The sequence below is a fragment of the Astyanax mexicanus genome, chromosome 11, assembly GCF_023375975.1.
Source record: "Astyanax mexicanus isolate ESR-SI-001 chromosome 11, AstMex3_surface, whole genome shotgun sequence".
Classification (NCBI taxonomy): domain Eukaryota; kingdom Metazoa; phylum Chordata; class Actinopteri; order Characiformes; family Acestrorhamphidae; genus Astyanax; species Astyanax mexicanus.
In genome coordinates this window covers 28,800,507-28,821,033 of record NC_064418.1, presented here as the reverse complement: position 1 = coordinate 28,821,033, position 20,527 = coordinate 28,800,507, and the positions used below count along the sequence as shown (strand labels likewise).

At 37.8% G+C, this 20,527-nt stretch overlaps 1 protein-coding gene across 10 annotated transcripts in view; it reads left to right on the top strand.

Moving 5' to 3' along the window:
• lmo7a (LIM domain 7a) overlaps positions 1–19,498 on the top strand; it is a 76,836-nt gene extending 57,338 nt beyond the window's left edge. For 3 of the 10 annotated variants that reach the window (XM_049485330.1, XM_049485331.1, XM_049485339.1), the window contains 18 exons: positions 1,332–1,446; positions 2,295–2,456; positions 4,433–4,608; positions 4,748–4,811; positions 5,787–5,843; positions 5,964–6,005; positions 8,118–8,143; positions 9,301–9,408; positions 11,228–11,320; positions 11,419–11,840; positions 12,425–12,478; positions 13,099–13,154; positions 13,338–13,496; positions 13,747–13,924; positions 15,120–15,386; positions 16,983–17,091; positions 18,542–18,644; positions 18,768–19,498. In XM_049485330.1, the coding sequence (XP_049341287.1) occupies positions 1,332–1,446; positions 2,295–2,456; positions 4,433–4,608; positions 4,748–4,811; positions 5,787–5,843; positions 5,964–6,005; positions 8,118–8,143; positions 9,301–9,408; positions 11,228–11,320; positions 11,419–11,840; positions 12,425–12,478; positions 13,099–13,154; positions 13,338–13,496; positions 13,747–13,924; positions 15,120–15,386; positions 16,983–17,091; positions 18,542–18,644; positions 18,768–18,790 (2,214 nt within the window). In that variant the 3' untranslated portion in view covers positions 18,791–19,498. The remainder of the gene's footprint in view (positions 1–1,331; positions 1,447–2,294; positions 2,457–4,432; positions 4,609–4,747; positions 4,812–5,786; positions 5,844–5,963; positions 6,006–8,117; positions 8,144–9,300; positions 9,409–11,227; positions 11,321–11,418; positions 11,841–12,424; positions 12,479–13,098; positions 13,155–13,337; positions 13,497–13,746; positions 13,925–15,119; positions 15,387–16,982; positions 17,092–18,541; positions 18,645–18,767) is intronic. The other 7 variants (XM_049485335.1, XM_049485334.1, XM_049485333.1 and 4 more) reach the window with 7 other exon arrangements.
• Positions 19,499–20,527: the final 1,029 nt, after the last annotated feature.

Genomic DNA, 20,527 nt, shown 5'->3' with positions numbered 1-20,527 from the left:
ATAACATTTATTTTTGTAGGCTTAAAAATCCAGTACAATAAATAAAATACGTATTGTAATGTAGCTTGCCAGTGTTAAGTATAGCCATTTGGATGTAAAAATATCAAATGCTTTTAAGATGCCGGTATATTATAAGTAATTAAGCAATTCCGATAGCTATATGATTACGTTTTTATTGTTGTTTTTGAATGATTCTATACTCTAACTAAGCAATAATACGAAAGAGGGAGTGCTAGAACGTGTAATATTGGCAATATTCCACATTATAGCACAAACCTCGAGTGTATTATTGCGATTATACCACAGTTCCATTATCGCTGTTTGTTGGAAGATTTTGAGTTAAAGGAGACAAGAAAATACAGTCTGTTTGGTTATAAACACTCCGCGTGTTAAAATAGTTCCATTGCTGCTCTGTTTGTTGCTGCGCTGTTTGGATTGTAAGCGCTGCATCGTTGCTAGGTTACCTGTATTTGGTGGAGTAATACATGGAGAGCTTCAGTTACAGTGCATTACCTGCTGATAACGGCATTTATAGAACGCCTCTCAGCCAATCACATCGCAGGGTCGGAACTAACTGTGGTTTAAATTGTATTAGTCAGTTTATTAGCATAATCATAATGATGCATGTTGTCCATCTTTTGACCAGCATAATTTATTAACCCCCATTCCTTCTGTGATTGGATTGGACCTTCCTTAGAAACACTGTTGATCAGACATTATCTTTATAGTAGAGTACTTTCAGAACAACATGATAGTAAAATAGTAGTTTATGTTGCACTTGTATCAAGATTTTTAAATAGACCATAGTTAGTAGTCTCTCCATGGCTTTGATCTGTCTGTCTTATTAGTATAGGAGGAGTTTTCTTTTAGAGCTTTATTTAGGGTGGGGAGGTCTAGAGGTTTTTAGTTCTCATCTTGACCTCCCCAGTCCCCCTGAATTTCCAATTCAAATGGAAAAACAACAATTTTTATGGGATTACACAAGTTATACATGGAAAATTGAGCTTTTGTGCCTGTAGCTATAAATCAGTAAATTCACATTCAGTAAATCTGTTTAATTAAATGACCGTTGCACGTAGTTAAAAAGAACTATACAACTAAACAGTCTTTATTATATATATTACTCAGTGAGTAAATATATACAAGTGGGGGTACCCTTCTAAACCACCCACTTTTTTACTCTATAGGGTAGAATTCAGTGAGATGAAAAGCTGTATATTATGATGAACCACAAGTTTTACCCCTTCACGCCATTTTAGCTAGACGGTCTGAGTGATCACTCTTTATTCAGCATTGTTGGTTTCCCACACTGTCTTTTCTCTGCCTTCCAGGAGAGCTACAGTGACATGAGGATCAGCTTGAATCAGAAACCCAACAGCAGTTATGACTTTGGCTTCCAGAGCACCTGGGACTCCACAGGGGCTCGTGTCAAATCAATTCAACCAGGTATAAATAACAAAAAGTTGAAAATTGTCAGCTTGGGAAAGCTAAATGCCTTCCTAAAGACCACTCTTGCAGCATCATCCAGAGGTCAAAAGCATCACACACAATTATCTTCTATTTAATTCAATTACGGAATGCACAAGTGACACATGAATTAACTGAGCATATGTTGCCCTCAGCTCTGTGCTCGGCTTTTAATGCAGATGTTCACAGAACGTATCTCTCTGCAGCCCTTTCTAAAGCTATATAGGGCAGAAATTTTCTAGGTCATGTGAGATGAGCCACTCATCAGTATAACGGGCGTGTGCTGGGCAGCAAGAAAGAGAATAAAAGCTAAAGGATACTGCATAATGCAGAGTCACAGAATGTTTTAGCTTTAATTGAGTATATTTAGAGTACAAATAGAAACTCTACTTACTCATCTATGATCAAATTTACTGCAGATATTTGCAGTATCATTCTAATTTGTTTGTTTCTTAGTACTGAACATTGTGTCAGGCTGGAGTGTGCTTGACGAAAAGAATAAAATTAACATTTGGAGTCCTGTCTTATAAGCTCAATCTGGCTAGTGTTGATTCTGCACAGATGTTTGGAGCTGAGGAGTGTTTAATATTTGAGAGGAGTAGTGCTGGGAATTATTGATTCAGAGTTTGAGATGGCCTTTCTCTCTCTCTCTCTCTCTCTCTCTCCAAAAAACAAGAACTGGTTCTATTTGTTGGTACAGCATAGCACAGTTTATGATGATTTAGCTAATCACATCAAGTCCTTAATAAATAAGAATGAATAAGAGGCTTTGCTTTTAATGATTTAATAATCTTTCTGAATTTCTCTGTGTATGTGATTTTGTGTAGGCAGTCCAGCAGCGCTGTGCCATCTGCAGGTGGGGGATGAGCTCCTGGCAGTAAATGGACACAAGGTGGCAGACATGAGCTATGAGGAATGGAAGAGCAGTATGGACCAGGCCCTGCAGCAGGGCAGCTTGCTCATGGACATCCGCAGGCATGGCAAGAACAGTAAGACCCCTCCACTTCCACCCACATGTACACACCCACTTGCCTTAAGACTCTATAATTGGGCCTTCACCATCCTTATCTGTCTATGACTGACGAAATGTCATCCAGCCCTGGCAGTGTTTCCAAAGTACATAGGTGAGCCACATTCTTATCAGCGAGGTAGACTGGCAGAATTCACCTCTTACCCAGCATTGCAGGCAGTATAGTGACTAATCAGAGTGACTGCCAGATGACATGCTCAGTCGGTCATTTAATATTCTTCTCCAGCCGCGTTGTTCAAACCGAGTTGCCAGTTCAGTAATTCAGATATATAGCGACAGGCTTCACATACAGTATATCTGAAGCAGGTGCGTGGGAGCCTACAGGCTTCTGGACTGGTGCAGCTGCATTCCATGACATATAGAGGACAGAAACAAACAACTACAAATAGAGCACTGGCCATAAGGAAAAATCAAGTAAAGATTCAAAAGCAAATATTATAGTAAAATAAGATACCTTAATTCATATATAAACACAAACCCAAGTCAGAAAAATGGGGACCTTATGGAAAATGCAAAAAATAAAAAATCTCATAAACATACAAACAAACAGACAAAAAAAACCACCCAAACGCAGAGTTTTTTTTAATGTTTTAGCATATCTAGTCAACTATACATCCATTCCTGCGTTTCAAGTTGGGATGATAAAGCATTTACCACTTTCTTTGGTTCCCATCCGTTTTTACAGCACTTGAAAGACGTGGCACGAAGGATCCCAATGATTAGGTGTTTCAATCCCAACACATTTTTTACTGGGAAAAGGTCAGGACTGTAAGGAGTCCTGACCATGTACCCGCTCCCTCCACAATCAGGCCATAGCAACACGTGCAGCACGTGGTTATGCATTGTAAAAATATGCATTGAAAAATATACCATCTTGAAAGCAGCATGTTACTCTAAGATTTCAATGTACTTTTCTGCATTAATGCTGCATCACAGAAATGCGGTCATATAACCACATAAGATGACCTGGCCTTTTTTTTTTTTTTTAATAATAACTAAGTCTAGTCTAAATCGTGCATCTCATTTTTGGCGTAGAGTTCATGGTGTCCATTCCTTACAAAAATAAATTAAATAAAAACAAATAAAAAGATCTGGAATATAGATTTGTCTGACATGTTTCCACTAAATCATTGTCCATCCTAGATGCCTTTAAGCCCAGCAAAGCCCACATCATTTCTGGACATGGTGAACATAAGGCATTTGTAACTGTATTTCCATATTTTAGTTCTAAACCTCAATTTGCATTTTTTTCAAGTAGAAAATATATTTTTTACTTTAACTAAGTATAAGTAAGTATATGAAATCCAAATAAATTTATTTTACACCAGTTTGTAGTTCACTTAGCTTTTATTAATCATCTGTTCAACACTTAGTGTGATATGTATTTGTTGACACAAGAACGTATATCTGTTGTCTTGTTGTCTGTCTGTTTGATTGTATATGTGTGTGTAACTGCTTATCTGCCTGTCAGGCTTTCTCTTCTCCCTTTTTAAATGTCTGTCTCTTCCAGGCTGTGTGTGTGTTTTTTCTTTGGTGTGTTTGTCAGTCTAAATTGATGTCATTTTAACCCATCTTGTGAAGGTTGATGGTGCACTTTTTTGTGGTGTTTACCAACAAGCTTATACTACTCGGAATTCTGTTGCATTGTTTATCATCAATATTTTTCTATTTTATATATATAAAATATCATTTTATCAAATTGGTCATGCATTAGGTGGTAGTGGGTGGTATAAGCTTGTTGGTAAAACTGGTGTGTGGAACTCTGTAGACTGCATGGCGGGAAGGTGGTCTTTCTGTCAACCCCACTATTTGGTAGCATTAACCCGGTAGCTAAGGTCTTTCTGTCAGACGCCTGTGTGTAGATGTGTGTATCGTTATAGTGGCTATTTTGTATGTTTTTAAAATGGATGACTTTTGACGACACACCATTATCAGATTGGGGCAGAGACCAACCTTCCCTTCCATTTAAAATCCATAAGACGATCAATCTGACCAGTGCGGATCCTCTAGGTCCCCCTGAGACATACGCCAACTCCAGCCTGAACTTCAGCTCCCACCCAACTGTGGACACCACCATGAAAACTCTGAATGTCAGCACCCAGCCTGGAAATGTGAGCATAGAAGTGCACTTTACATGATTAATATGATTCTATAAATTCTTTTACTATTAATACACATTAGAGGAGTTGTGAAAACTGTCCTGGTCTATTTCAGTAAGCTGATGACTCACACTTTGGTTCTCTGTTGCAGTATCTGCCTTCTAATGGCATAAATGGTGGAATACGTGAGGAGCCAGTGACTCTTAGGAACAAAGGTAAAGCATTTCTCACAGTTCATGGCTGACCCTGTCTACTACTAATATGAGTGAAAAATGTAGTCTTTTCTGGAGTGCTCTGCTTGTTGGATAGAATGTGTTTTTATTTGGAATTGCACAGAAATTAACGTTTGGCCAAAACCAAACATGATGAAACATTTGGCCTAAATCCAAATACAGAGTATAGTTTTTTGTAACTTTTCAAAGAAATATGATTACAAATCTACAATTTAAAAATCTCAGCAGACAAACCAACAGAGCACATCATTTATCTACCTTTAGCAGAGCTAGTCAAGTCACATTTTGTGGAAAATCTATTGAGAATTTATACAGAGAATCGCACCTTTTAGTTGGTCTTTTAGTTGGTCTCAATTAACAGTGATTTAGCTTAGCTTAAATGACTATCCTAGCCCTGTAAAGCTTATATTATTTTGTTTATAGAGAGGTAGGAAACTGAGTAAACTGATACCAAGCCTCATAAGTGGTGCTGAATGCTTTATTTCATTGAATTTACGCAAGTAGAGCATAAAAATGAACCTGGTATTTGCTGCCTAGTTGTTGGCTCCCTGGTGGCTCACTCCCTTCCTGCTGGCTCTGTATACGAGGGAGGAGGGTTGAGGAGTGTTGTGCCAATGCTGCGGGTAAAAACGTTAGTTAAAACACTGCAGTATATATATATGACTTAAAATAAGTTATTTGTTGTTTGATATAAATCATTCAGTCTTTTCACTCATATTCGGCCAAACACAGAAAGTGCTTTTTGACATTTATCATTAATGTGTGATTGGCATTGTTGAGCATTTTTGAAAGGGTTAAAGTTTGTGTTTAAAAAAAAAGTTTGCTAACCTCATATCTGTATTACATTCTTTACTTCTTTAATGTAATGTTTTTTCAAATGTAAACTCATGAATCTGTTTTATCATTCTTCCTTTCTCGTTCTCTGTCCTCGTCTGATCTCTCTTGTCTCTCGTGTAGAATCAGAACCCATTTCTTTGAAAAACCTAAAAAGGAGATCAGAGTTTTTTGAACAAGGTAAAAGAGCAGCCCACGCTGGCTGTGTGTGTTTGGTGCTGGGCATTGCTAGACCTTCATCCTGTCATCCTCTTCTTCCTTTCGGCTGAAGCCCTCATAACCCATGTGCTCTTCTCTCAGGCTCAGCAGGGAACACAGTCAATGCTCTGGTCTATCTCTGTGGTAAACAGGGTTGAGTGTGCAGTGTCCACCTCCACATCAACACACTGACATGCTGTCTGCTAAAGCCCCAGAGCACATAAATAAGGAAAGATATAAGGCAGAAAAAGAGGGAAAGAGTAAACACTCGAGGACAGATATATGTATGAGCTCAGGCGCAGCAGAAAACGTGCCTCAGTGTGGCTACACTCTCAATTCATCTGAATTGAATGCATGATGAATGCAAATTCTTCTTCTGTTAGAAAACAATTGAATTTAGGCTGAAACAACAAGGGACTGGAGTGTGTACTGCAGCTGCATCAAGACTCATTCTTCTGCTCTGTTTTCTCTCACATGTGCATCTGATCCTAAATTTAATTAGAGCACATGGTCAATACTTTTACATTGGTTTAGTGCCTCTGCTGTCCTTGTCCCAGTCTTTTTTTCTAATAGTTTGGTTTTAAAGGTAATGAAAAATCCACACAAAACATTCTGCTATCTTTTCAAATGTTCACCCAGTAAGTAAGAAATCTTTTCTTAAAAACATGTATATGAGGGTGAGAAGAGCATTGAACGTTTTTTGCCATGCATTTGGTTATGTGGGACACACATTCATTTGCCAATTTTTTGTTGATAATGTACAGAATGCATTCTATTTTATTTAGAAAACTAGTCCAGGAGACATACTTATTTGGGTGCAAATTTGGTCAAATCTCACTTATTTTTTAAGTGTTTAAAGTAAGTGTTTAAGTGTAAACATTATTATTTTTTTATGGGAAGCAAATCTAAATGTAACATTGTCCCTACATTTTAGATATACATTTTACTATTTTATGAATTAATCAAATAAGGAAAAAATACATTACTTATTTAATGTGCCATTATTTCTGCACATGCCAAGAGAGTTAATTTCCAGACTGACATCATTAACTCTCAAAAGTCTTGTTGTGGTTGATTCATGGATATTTATACCTCTCTCCAATCAAATTACATCAAAAAAGGATAAACACTACTCAGAGTCTGGTTTTGAAACTCAAATTAGGCAAATAAAATATAAATGTACAGAATGCACTTGTGCAAAAGATAAGCAATGGGGAAATTGGCCAGGGGTCCTCAAACATTTGCATAAGACTGTATATTTAAGATAAGGTTGTAACAATGCAGATTAATAAATTGTATTTTTTGCTAATCATATTGTATCATATTATATCATAATACTTAGCGTTTTACTATATTGTGGCTCAATTGTTAATTGATTAATTATTCATTGCTACACATTTAAAGAACCAAAATAAACTGTTAATAAAAGTATGATTTCTAATATGCTTTAGGGTTTGTTGAATGGTTATGAATAAAAAAACTGCAGTAACTGTGCAGTTAAAACTGTTGTGCAGGCTTCTGCATGGCAAGAACCATACTGAAAAATCAGAATTCAAAGATTCTCTAAGACTCCACATCAGAAGAATAATAAATTGTACTGCAGTTCTTTTGCAGATCAGTGCTATGTCAGGGTGTCAGAGATCCCCCTCATGTATAAATGATGCAGCAGAAATATTGAGAAAGTGTTGGTTGGCATTCAGCGTCCCCCTCTTGGCCTACATTTGTTATTCCTTCGGATCTCATCCCCTGTCCAGACGTCTGTGCCGCTGCGCTTCTTCAAATAAGATCGGCTATTGAGGAAAGAATAGAGAGCTAATGTCTAAAGCCTGGGGTGCAGACCGTACAGTAACATGTAGTGTGATCTGAGTTGGTATGACACGGTGTTCAGGTTAAGCACAGTACAGTGTTCTTCTGCTTTTTTGCATGTTGCTGTGGTGCTGAGCATGGATCTGGTATACTGGTCTTCTAAAGGCCTGTGTTTCTGCATGTAGCATGTGACAGCTTTATTTCTATTTTTGGAGTGTTGACTTTTGCCTGCTCTTTGCATGTGTGTGAGACTGAATTAATGTTTTTGCAGTGTACATACAATTATGATAATAATTATATGGTATGTGCTATATATTATCTTTATTACTGTTGGTACTCCAGGAAGTCTGTTAATTTAAATAACTCAACAGTGTGTCAATTACAAGAAAATAAATGAACAAAACCAATCAAAACATTTAGAAGCTCCTTATAACTTTCCTTTCTTTTCAGGTGGATCTGAAACTGCAATATCAGATGTAAGTGAAGTTGCTTGCTTATAACATTTTTGTGAGGCATTTACATATTTTTTTAAGCATGTTGTGTGTTAAAGTTATAGTAGGTAATTTGCATGTTATATTTTTAAAATGATATGTATGTCCTGATAGCAAACCTTAAATCTAATGCTCTTATGACATAAAGAAAGTAGTTATTTCCAATTGAGACCATATGACTGTAAAAAATTGCATTTGCCTCTATTAACCCCACAAACATACACACTCTTGCACTGCAACCAGCAGAAGCACAGAGCGACAGAAAGAAAAAGAAAGAATGAAAAATAAAGGGCTTCAACCCAAAATAATTTGAATAAAACATTAAGTCTAACCATTGTGAATATCAGTGAGGATTTTAAATGATGGAGTGACCTGCAGCCTGGAGAGTGATGCTGTTCAGCATATTTTTAGTGTTTTTGTCTTGTTTTATAAACAGATTCGTTTTTTTTCCTTAGTTATTTGGCCAAAACAGCAGCATTGTTAACTTTTTACCTAGTAAAAATGACATTTTTATAAAAAATCTAATATTTAATCACAGTGAAAAGATTTGCTTAATATTGGAGAGGCTGTTGCTTGCATATGGAAATTACTGAAACCATTGTAGACTGTTTTTGTATGCTTAACATCAAACTTTGTAAGGTTTTAGGTTCCCTTCCAAGCTAGCATGTTCACATTTATGTTTTAGAGTCAGTTGTGCATTTTTAGAGTCATATTAGAATTTTTAGAAAAAAAATTACATTATTTAAAAAATACATGACTAGATGTGGACATGGTCTAAACTTGTAGGCTAGCTAGCTGTGTTGCTAGCTGTGTTGTTAGCTAGGCTAGCTAGCTAACTTGCATGTTTCTCTGTGTGTATGTTTCCACATGTTTTCCTGTGTGGGATTTTTTTTTATCTTGGACTACTGGTTTCTACAAAATCACAAACCACAGCTTCAAGTGCCCTGGAAAGCATTTTTTTGGAATAGCACCAGAAAACACAGTGTCATAAAACTTTTAGGTTGGGTGCAATAATAAAATCTTCATTCTTCAGTGTAAATCCTGTACTGAAGTCATGTTTGTAACCTATATTGTTCTAGTGTAGCTCTATAATAGACATGGATACAGGCTAAATGATAGAAATATTCCTCTGTGTTCTCTAGTTGCTCGTTCCACCTCTCTCTTCCTCCTCCAACCGCTGGTCCTGGGACCCGGAGGAAGAGCGCCGCCGACAGGAGAAATGGCAAAAAGAGCAGGAGCGTCTGCTGCAGGTATCCAGCTCCCCCCCACCACTCATTTGTTCAGGCCATTCTAGTGTCCTAATTTACTCTCTTTTTTACCTGTGTTTGTGATGAGATCAAAGTTCTGATGAACAGATGGGTGAGCTTGCGGCGTCCTTGAACCTTTATGTAACCTTTTTTCATTATTAGCAGAATGTATTCTGTTGTGCTCCCAACAGGTTTGCAAATTAAAGGGCACCTGCTTTTACATCTACAATACACTGGGTATAAAAGTTTGTCTGCTTATCCAATGCTTTATGAAATGATGGGAGGAATGAATGAGAAGTTTGACCTTTACTCCCCTCTGAAGGCTGTACAGTAGATACTGGAACATTTGCTTTGAGGATTTAAATGTATTCTGAGCATTAGTAAAGTCAAACACTGATGAGTTCTGTATCACAAACTGCACTTCAGCTTATCCCAGTTATTAGATAGTGCTTAAACACAGTTCTGTGGTACCAGAGCCTAATCCTGGAAGTGCTTTTTACCGCTCCAGTCGATGCTTGTCATTGGGCATAGTCACTGTATGCTTTGTTCCAAAATATGGGTGTCTGAGCATAGAATGATGTTGCACACAAGTTAATGGAATTTTAGTTATCTTATTTTTCGCACATATAATCCTTAAATTTTCCCAAAAATCAACAGCGGTCTTATGTATGAATTCTACCAGTAGGGTTGTAAGGTGCAGTAAAGCCACTCCGATGAAGTACAGCATCATACAGGAGTTTCTACAGGCTGGAGCAGTATTAGCATTAGCCACTAACCGCAGCGTTAGCTCTTTCGCCATTCAGAGGAGAGTATATCTGTATTGTAGCTACAACGTGAACTGCTAGCTGATAGCGCCGTTGCTTACCGGAACACTCAGGGTTCAGCAGTGTAGCACTGTCAGGCGGCATTTACTAGCGCTAAGTGCTGCTAACCACAGCTAGTGTTGCTAATAACCGCGGCTAGCGCTGCTGCTAACCGTGCTGTTGAAAATATTGGAAATCTAAGCTTACTAAGATTACTGTAAATAAATGGAAGTGCTTTACTCACCCAAATAAACAGTTTTCTGGAGAAAATTGTGTGTACATTATCATCCAGCGCTCATTTGACTTTGAAAGAAAATATATATTTTTTAAATGACAGTTTTGTTTACTAAGGCGCCCCCAGTGGCTAGACTTGCTAAATCAGAAGGGAATCATGGCGACCCCTCTGTTGCTTGCTATTGTCGCTTAAAATGCGCTTTATAATCCAGTGTGCCTTATGTACTGTATGTAAATAGACGTTCATCAATAGTGCGCCTTAAAATCCGTAAAATACGGTATAATGTAACTTTTCGTATAACTGTACACTTGTATAAAACAGAATTTTAAAACATTTTCAAAACATTTAAAGACTTCAAAGTTTACCACAGCTGATATAACAATCTTTTACTGATGTTTTACTGTGAATCATCCCAAAATATGTTCCACTTTACACCAGGTTCACATTTTTAGCAATAGCAGTTGATGACACATTACACAGTATTTTTGCTCATTATAACACTGTGTTAATGAAAACTTGAAAAATATGGACAGTATTGATTAAATGGTAGAATGATTAAATCAAACAGATAGAAATGCAAATACTAAAACTCTACAATCATACAGTTTTTAATGATGCTTCCTACATTTGGTGCACCTATCTTGGATTTTGATCTCAGGGTTGTTGAGGCTCTCTTGACTTCCCAAGTAGAAGATCTCATTTGTGGAAGCAATTTTAATTTACTTACAGTAATAACAAGTGTCTCCTATCGTGAAATAATACATGTTTATTCTCTTTTCTGCAGGAGAAGTATCGTCGGGATCAGGAGAAGCTAGAGGAGGAGTTTAGAAAAGCCCAACAGGAAGCTCTCAAAGAGGGCACAAAACAATATGAAGAGGTACTAAGGTCACTGGACTGAGTGATGCAGTTAATTATAGATTTTTTAAATGACCACTGTTCTGATTATAATGCAATTTTTGTGACTTCACTCACCAGGAGATGAGGAACCTGGAGCTGGAGCAGCTCAGTGTCAGCTCCCACTCCCCACTGTCTCCTCTCAGCCAAGCCAGTCCACCTTTAGAGGAGCAGGAGGCCTCCAGACTGGCGGAGGAGAAGCAGCGTCTAGAGGAGGAGAAACGGCAACTAGAGGAGGAGAGGAGAAGGAAGGAGGAACAGCAGCGCCTAGAGGAGGAAAAAAGAAGAAGGGAACAGCAGGAGCGTCTTGAGGAGGAGAGGAGACGAAGAGAAGAGCAAGAGCGACTCGAGGAAGAAAGGAGGAGAAAGGAACAACAGAAACGACTGGAAGAAGAGAGGAAGAAAAGGGAGGAGGAGGAGTTTAGGCGTAGGGAGGAGGAAAGAGTAAGAAGGGAGCAGGAGGAGAGGAGGCGTCAGGAGGCCCAGGAGAGGCTTCAGGAAAAGTAAGCAGCAGGTTCCTTTTAGTGAATGTCAGACTTAGGTGTAAGATATACAGAATATTGTTGCTGTCATGCAAAAACCTTGCATCTCAAATGTTGCTATTTTTCCCCCTATAATATAATATAATGTGAATTATAGAGGTGTTCTCTACATTGTGTAAAAAAAAATTGAATAGACTGATAGAAATGCTCAAAAAGGATTTGGAATACAATCTTTTACCTTCTTCTGTAAAGTTGCCATTTTTGAGATATAAGGTTTTTATCTGACAGCAACAATAGGATGTTATGTGTACATATAATATTTGAGGCACTGCATGTTTGCATCAGTTGCTCTGTAGAGGCACCCTGTTCCATATTTTATGTGTGATAACTGTAATCGGAGTTCTGCGATACAGAATGTAAATAAGGAACGTTACTCATGGCTGCATGGTTTCGCTTTGAATGACGAACTGATTTGACTAACGCTCTCCATTGTGTGTTAACCCATGCATTAATAACCAGATACACACTCATGTGTTGTTGTCTTCATCTGTTTGTGAATGCTTAAATGTCTGCTTCTCTGTGCTGCTTCTGATGTTTGATCACAGTGATGTGGACTATGGCTATACCAATATATTTCCTGAGCTATCCTACTCACACAGGTAAATATAATCATTTAACGCTATAATTCCATGCTGTATTAAACCTTTTTAACACTTTTAATAATGTAGTAGATTTGAATGCAGGGCTCGTTACCACCAACTCATTGTGTCTACACTAAGTTAAGCAATAATACATAAGAGGGAGTACTATAACGTGTAATATTGCGGTTATACCACAGTTCCATTAACACTGTTTATTGAAATATTTTGAGGTCATTTTGGTTGAAGGACTGTTCTCTGTCCACCAGTAATTTAGAGATGTTTAAAAACACAGCACTGCTGTGTCTGGTCCATTTGCACCAGCACAACATACGTTAACACTCCATCTGCATCTCCTTCATGCCATTGTCACTGCAGTGCTAATAATAACCCACCACCCAAATAATAGCTGCTCTGTGGTGGTCCTTTGGAGTCCTAACCATTGAAGAACACTGTGAAAGTAGGATAATAAAGTTTGCAGAGAAACGGAAAGACTACAGTTTGTAGTTACAGAACCAAGTGCTCCCATATGATTAATAGAGAAGATAAAATTAACAATAAGTCTAGAAACAAGGAGGTGGTGTTAAGAAACTGGCTGGTTGGTACTGTTATATAATAACATTTTTATGTCTTTTTTAAAGGGCAAAGTCCAAATCCACACCAGAGCTTGATGAAATGGAAAAATCAGATATTAAAGGTTAGTATTTTTGCCGTTTGTCATTATGCATTGTTCATTTGACATGATAAAGATCTGCTGTCACATGTGTCGCATTAAACCAAAGGTTGGAGGAGCCTGAAATAAAAGAGTCTTATTTCTAGAGCGTGCTGCTAGTATGTACAGTTCAGAGCCGTGTTGGAGTGTATGTGCGGCTGTATGCAGATGTGTATAAGAGGCACAGGGGGCTGGCAGGCTGGCTCTTGGAAGAAGAATTAAGAAGAAAGAAAGATCCTCATATCCAGAAACAGCAGGCCGCATCGGAGCTGGAACTAGAGAGGAGAAGAATCCTTAGTGCTATGAAATACAGAAACCCAGAAAGAGGTGGGCAATAGCTCATGATCGTTTCCATCAAGAAGCCCAGCCAATCACATGGACCAATCAACAGTTCAATCTATGATAAACCATCCAATCAAGTCCAATTAAGCATGTTTTTACCACCGAATCAACATGCACCAAAACATGATTCAGTCTGAATGAACTCTGAATGTAGTCTGATCAAAGTTGCTCAAGGTTTGGAAATCGTGTTTGTTTTCATTTTTATAATTCAGTTGTGTTGTTAAATGTTCTCTAGCTGTAGGTGGTGGTCTGGGCGAGAAGAAAGACTCATTATCTCAGGCTGAGTTGGAGAGGCAACAGATCATTCAGGATATGAAGAAGAAGACTCCGTTGCTGACAGACGGCAGCTGGATCCGTCAGCGCAGCACTACAAGCAGCACGAGCAAAGAACCTGTCAGTCTGCCAATGAGGAGGTCAGTGCTTATCAGTGTATTTTTTGGCAGGTGATTTTATTTGAGTTCTAGTTGTAGCCTTTTGATTTAAATGTACAGCTCTGGAAAAATTTAAGAGACCACTTCAGTTTCTGAATCAGTTTCTCTTATTTTGCTTTTTATAGGTTTATGTTTGAGTTAAATGAACATTGTAGTTTTATTCTATAAACTATAGACAACATTTATCCCAAATTCCAAAGAAAAATACTGTCATTTAGAGCATTTATTTGCAGAAAATGAGAAATGGCTGAAATAACTAAAAAGATGCAGAGCTTTCAGACCTCAAATAAAAAAAACAAGTTTTAAAAGTTCAGAAATCAATATTTGGTTTTCATGCATCTTGGCATGTTCTCCTCCACCAGTTTTACACACTGCTTTTGGATAACTTTATGCCACTCCTGGTGCAAAAATTCAAGCAGTTCAGCTTGGTTTGATGGCTTGTGATCATCCTTCTTCTTCTTGATTTTATTCCAGAGGTTTCCAATTAGGTAAAATCAAAGAAACTCATAATTTGTAAGTGGTCTTTTATTGTTTTCCAGAGCTGTGTAGTCGTTTTAGTCATATATTATACATTTAGTTTTAGTTAGTTTTAGTTTTTTTAAAAAACGAAATAATTTACGACCAATTTTACTCCAAATAATTTTAGTAATTTTAGTCATTCATTTTAACTATTTCAGAGGTACAGTTATACTACATTAGAGGTCATACAAATAGCTAAATATCCTAAACAATAACAAAAAACATATATAAAATGGTCACAGTATCATCCGGTATTCTGTAAGGAATATGATTCTCTTTTTCTTTAAATACATTTAACACTTAAACTTTAATTTAACATTTTAGTGTGTATCCACAATATGTTTCACTCTGATGATGTAATTTGCAAAAATAAACTCAATAAACATATTTCATATGTAGCCCATCATTGCACCTTAGTTTGTCTGTTACCCCTTAGTTTCTTGAAATTAGTAATTGAGCTTTATTTAAAAAATGCTACAAAAGCTGTAGAAATTGCTATCTAACTAAACAGCTAAGCTAATGATGATGGATAAGGATGAATATCTGCAAATATGCTGACAGTGGCTTATAATATAACCTAAAATGCTTAACTCTGGAAGTAAGTGATGTTACTTACTTGTGAGCTTTGGCAGCTAATACTGCTTCACTTGCTTGGCAGAGGAGAGTCTCTGGACAACCTTGACTCAACCCGTCCCTCTTGGAGGTCATCATGGACACCAGGCAGCACTTCCTCCATTCCAGACTATAGCCGGCCCTATATGTCCGGCTCCTCCTCGTACAGCAACAGCGGACGTCCAGCCTCTGCCACTCTGCCCGCGTCCCAGTCCCTGAGCTCCCAGAAACAGTCGTGGTCTACATCCTCCATTCCCTCTCAGCTCCCTAACACCAACACACAGCAGGACTCTCAGTCCCTCTCCCGGAACAGGTATTCCCTCAGTGAGCCATTCCCTCAGCTTTTGTCCAAATGCCAGTGATACCAGTGTTCATACTCTGAGTTTGTCAGTTTATTAGGTACACTAAGCTGTAGTGGTGCACTAAAGAGATATTTGCTACATTCTGTTGCAATCACCTACCTAAAATGGACTTTGGGTGTATTAAAACATGATAAAAAGTACTTATCTTTGTTGAATAGGCCACCTCCGCTCTCCTGCAGCTTTCTAAGTTCCAGTATTGTGTGCACTTTTCCCAAACAGGCTTCAGAATGAGTGAGATGGGGCATATATTTCCCCTGCAGATAAATCACTTTTTCCACTGTTATTCAGGGTTAAAGTAATTCCACACTTCATTTGTAGAATTTGGAGAGCCCTGATATTTAAAACGAGGCATTTATAACTTTATAACTGCACAAGAAGTTTATTAAAAGCCCATAGCATAGGTAAATCTCAGGGTGCCGCCACCTTAAATTTAAGTCACAATAAGTTAACCTTTGAGCAAAACAAAAAACGAATAGGTAGGATAGTTGAGCAGATTGCAAAATTAATTCCTTGGAAATGCATGAATTCCATCTGTTGCTAAAAATATCTGGTTGCTGTTGATATTACAATGCACAGAACCAACAACAAATTACATAAACATTGCTTAAAATTGTTGGACTATTACTGCTCGACAGTTGATTATTGATGGTGGCCCCTGGAGATTTACCTACGGCATGGAATGTAAATGGCAGCTTTTAATAAACTTCTTGTGCAGTTTTAAACTTCTAAATGTCTCATTATAAATGTCAGGGCCCCGTCTCACTAATTCTTAAGCCTGTTTGGGCAAAGTGAACAAAATACCGGATTTAAAAAACCTGTGGGAGTGCGGAGGAGGGCTATTCAACAAAGGTAAGTACTCAACAAAAGTACTTTTTTTCACGCTTTGATACACCCAACGTCCATTTCTCACCAGAGTTCTAAGTTCTTTCTTAATCTACAGTTATAATAGATACAGGAATCATAAGTGTAATTGTTGTGTCCATACTGCTGTGCAACATGCATGCACGTGATGAGGAGTCGATTTTGGCAAATTGTCTGTCCTTTTTCTTCTTTTTTTAGTGTTTAGTGGGTGACAGTAGCTAACCTTAACTTACATTAATTGGGCTGAAAATCCAAACCGTGTAAAAAAAAAAAAAAAAAAGTGATTTCATATTGCAAACCAGCCGAGACCATCTCTTTTGATCTAAGCAAATTTTTGTAATTTAGTCCATACCGTGTTGTACAGCACCTTTTAATAATGCCTGTTATTTTAGTTAAGAACAAACAGACAGAAAGTTCTGAAAGCCCACATAATATCTGATCAGTGCAGGTCCCCTTTCATTGCATAACAAAGTGTATTTATACAGTATGGTGACCGCAGTAGACAAGAGTAGGCATAAGGTATCTAATAAACTGACTTTCATGAGCTGTAGCCATTTAACCTTTACATTCCACTAGTCCGCAGATTGTGTGCATCATGTGTCATGTCTACAGGACCTCACCGCAGTGAGCGATGGGGTGGTGCATCTTGTTGATCTCTCAGGTCATTTTTACATTCTGTAATCCAGGTCAGTCAGTGGCAAGAAAATCTGTACTTTCTGTGCTATGCCCCTGGGCAAAGGAGCGGCCATGATCATCGAGTCCCTGGGGCTCTGTTATCATTTAACTTGCTTTAAGGTGAGAGATTTCAACGCCTCCAGTCTCGGGGGTTCAGGTCATCCTTCCTGCTCTGAGGGCTAATCTGCCTTATACTGCCCTTCTTGCTTTAATGCTACCCTTAATCAAATATCCTACATCTAATAATCCTTTAACCACTGGTGAATATTTCATTTTCCTAAACTTTATAATGTCTTTAAATGCTTGTTTAATTGTTCTGAATTAACCACATATGTTTATGTTGATTAAAACACTAAATCCAGAAGTCCAGAAGTTGTAGACACCTACTTTTTCTGAATTAAGGGTATTGATGGTCACCTCGCCTTCATTCAGTATCAGCTTTTACTCAATTTGAGGAGACTTTTTGCGCCCACACCATTTAAATAGCAACAGAGCTTGCAAATATATCTATACTGATGGGCGTGGTGGTCTACAAGTGAGGTGTGTTTAGGCAAATTGCTATACTGGCAGCAAGTGCGCCACTGTCTGATTTGAACCATGACAACAGTCAACCATCAGATGTCTATTGCTATCTTATGACACCAGCGTTCTGGATTAGGAACTCCAATCTCTCCAATTTATCCCAATCGAAGGAGTTACTTACTAAGCTACTTCAGAGAATGTGCACTAATATTGTCATTTAGAGCATTTATTTGCAGAAAATGAGAAATGGCTGAAATAACAAAAAGCTTTCAGACCTTAAATGCAAAGAAAACAAGTTCATATTCATAACGTTGAAGAGTTCTGTGGTTTTTAATCACAGTGTTCATGCATCTTGGCATGTTCTCCTCCACCAGTTTTACACACTGCTGTTGGATAACTTTATGCCACTCCTGGTGCAACAATTCAAGTAGTTCAGTTTGGTTTGGTGGCTGGTGATCACCCATCTTCCTCTTGATTATATTTCAGAGGTTTTCAATTTGGTAAAATCAAAGAAAGTCATCAATTTAAAGTGGTCTCATTTTTTTTCAGAGCTGTATATGCTATTTAAAGAGTGGTGTCTGGATACTTTTGGACCTTAAGTGTATGACTAATCCTGCATGTGTAAGGATAATAGAACACTGCAGGTTTTGTCTCTATTGTTGCTGTGTTGAGAAGATTGGGATGGCATCTCTGCCAAACAATCCGGTCCCTGCTGAATTCAAAATGTATTTCTGTGCACTCACTCACCAGCGCAATCATAGCAGCATGCCTGATTTGGTGCTTAATCACTGCTGGGGCTTCCGCTGTGAATCTTTTTATAGGGTCTTAGCATTTCACATGTTTGTATCTAAATGTATTGCCTGGTTGGGCTTTGACGTGCTGGTGAACGGTTTTCCTCTCAGATGAAAGTTCTCATATTAGAGAGAGGACTCACTGCAGCAGTGAGTCAGAGATGAAAGATCAGATCTCCATTCATATATAGGTGAGTATGTGCTAAATGCATATATGACCCGGTCTTTTACTGTTTGTCCCTTGTCTCCTGTTTCAGTGTTTTGAGTGCAAAACAGATCTGGGAGGCACAGAAGCTGGAGCTGAAGTCAGAATACGCAACAAACAGCTCTACTGTAACTCCTGCTACATGCGGGTCAAGGGTAAGTCTTGGTTCACTCACTGCACAAAACATGATTCAGTGATTCATCGTCTAAAGTGAGAAAGCACACTGCATAGTCGTTGTGTTTTTGTCGTAATGGAACAACATGGTTTCCTGTTTTCAGCTGGGCAGCCCACTGACATGTGACCTCATTGGATTACAGCAGATTGAGGAAGAACCTACACCCTACAAGTAACCACCAGCACTGCGAGCGAGCATTACCACATGTGGTGAACACTTTGGAGATTTTGAATTTTGTCATGGGAGCAGTCGAGATTACACAATGAGCTTTTTTCCCCTTTCGTTTCACTCATAAATGGCTAAGATTAATACAATAATCAATGTTTCCATAAAAGTATTAGTGTACTTGTATAAAGTATGAGGGACGTGCATTTATCTGGAACCTAGCCACACATCCGTAAGCAGTAGCGCATGCCGTGTTCTTCACAAATGAAAGATGAAAATGAAATACTGGATTAAGTGATCTGGTTAAACAGATGTGGCTAAAACTTTTTCTTTTTTAATGCTAAAAGAGTGGTAGAGTCTGCTGTCTTTGTCACTGCTTGTTAAGGCTATCTTTCTGAGATTTTTATGTTATTTTTATGTTATCTTATGGTGTTTTGTCAAAGATATCCTGTCATTCTGTTCATTTTTGTGCCTTTCTGTTTAAAATGGGAAAGAAAATCATTTAGCAAAACACGTTAAGGATATATTTTAAAATGGCATGGTTATTAGGAGAAATGGTGTTTGTTGTTGGCATCCAGTTAATGCAGTTAAACAAGATTTCAAACTCATACATACGGCGTAAGAAATTGTATTCATTAATATTTGTAAATAAAGTTTTCCAAAACTGCATTTCAGGTTGTATGTGTTATTATTCAATAGACCAGGGATGGGCAACTTCCATGATGGAGAGGGCCACATTTTTTTCAGCATGACCATTGGAGGGCCACATGACCTCGCACTTCAAATAATTGAATATGAAAAACGCTACAAATGATTTTCAATAAGAACAAATTTTATATGAATTTATATCTGTATGTTTACAGCACCAACATTTATCAACAACTATTTTCTGCATATTAATGCATTTTAATACGGCAAAAGACAAACCGTTTGTTTAAAAAAAGTGCAAAAAGGAAGTCCTTCATATCAAAGAACAAAAAGTTTTTTAAGTTTGCTTAAAAAACTGATTGCAAATACAGTAGTTCCTCTGTGTAAAATAAGTTCATTATAACAAGTCCTTCATAAGCAACAAGGACAAAACATTTGCTTATAAAAGTGCAAAAGGCATTTGAACTCATTTATAACAAAGAACAAAAAAGATTTAAAAACTGATTGCAAATAGCTCATTCAATAATAGCAGAAAACTAGACCACAGAGGCCCAACATTTATTGAAGCTAATGAGAGAGCTGTGGTTTGGCCTGCTGGCTCACAATGGACTGGATGTCAATGTCAATTTTCGTGGTTGTTTGGCAAAAGTAGAATTACGTTTTTTTTTTTTTTTTTTTTTTTTTTTTTTAAATTATGAAATTATGAAATCATTTTTGATCTATTCGCGGGCCGCACTGAGTGATGACGAGGGCCGCCAGTTGCCCATCCCTGTTCCAGTTTAAACTGTCTTTCACAAGATAACGTTAGCAAAACTGTGGTGATTCGTTGCTCCGTGTTACTTGCTTGTAACTATTTTGTTGCTTAACTTGTAGTATTAGCAGCTAGCTGCTAACCTCTCTGCGTGTATTTTATGAATGTTTCATTCAATAAATATACACTGTAGGAAACCCTATAATGGAGACACATGCAGGGTTTATTTATTTACTTCATACATCAATTCTAGCCAGTATCATTACCTCTGGCTTTATCAACATTAACCTACTGTAAAA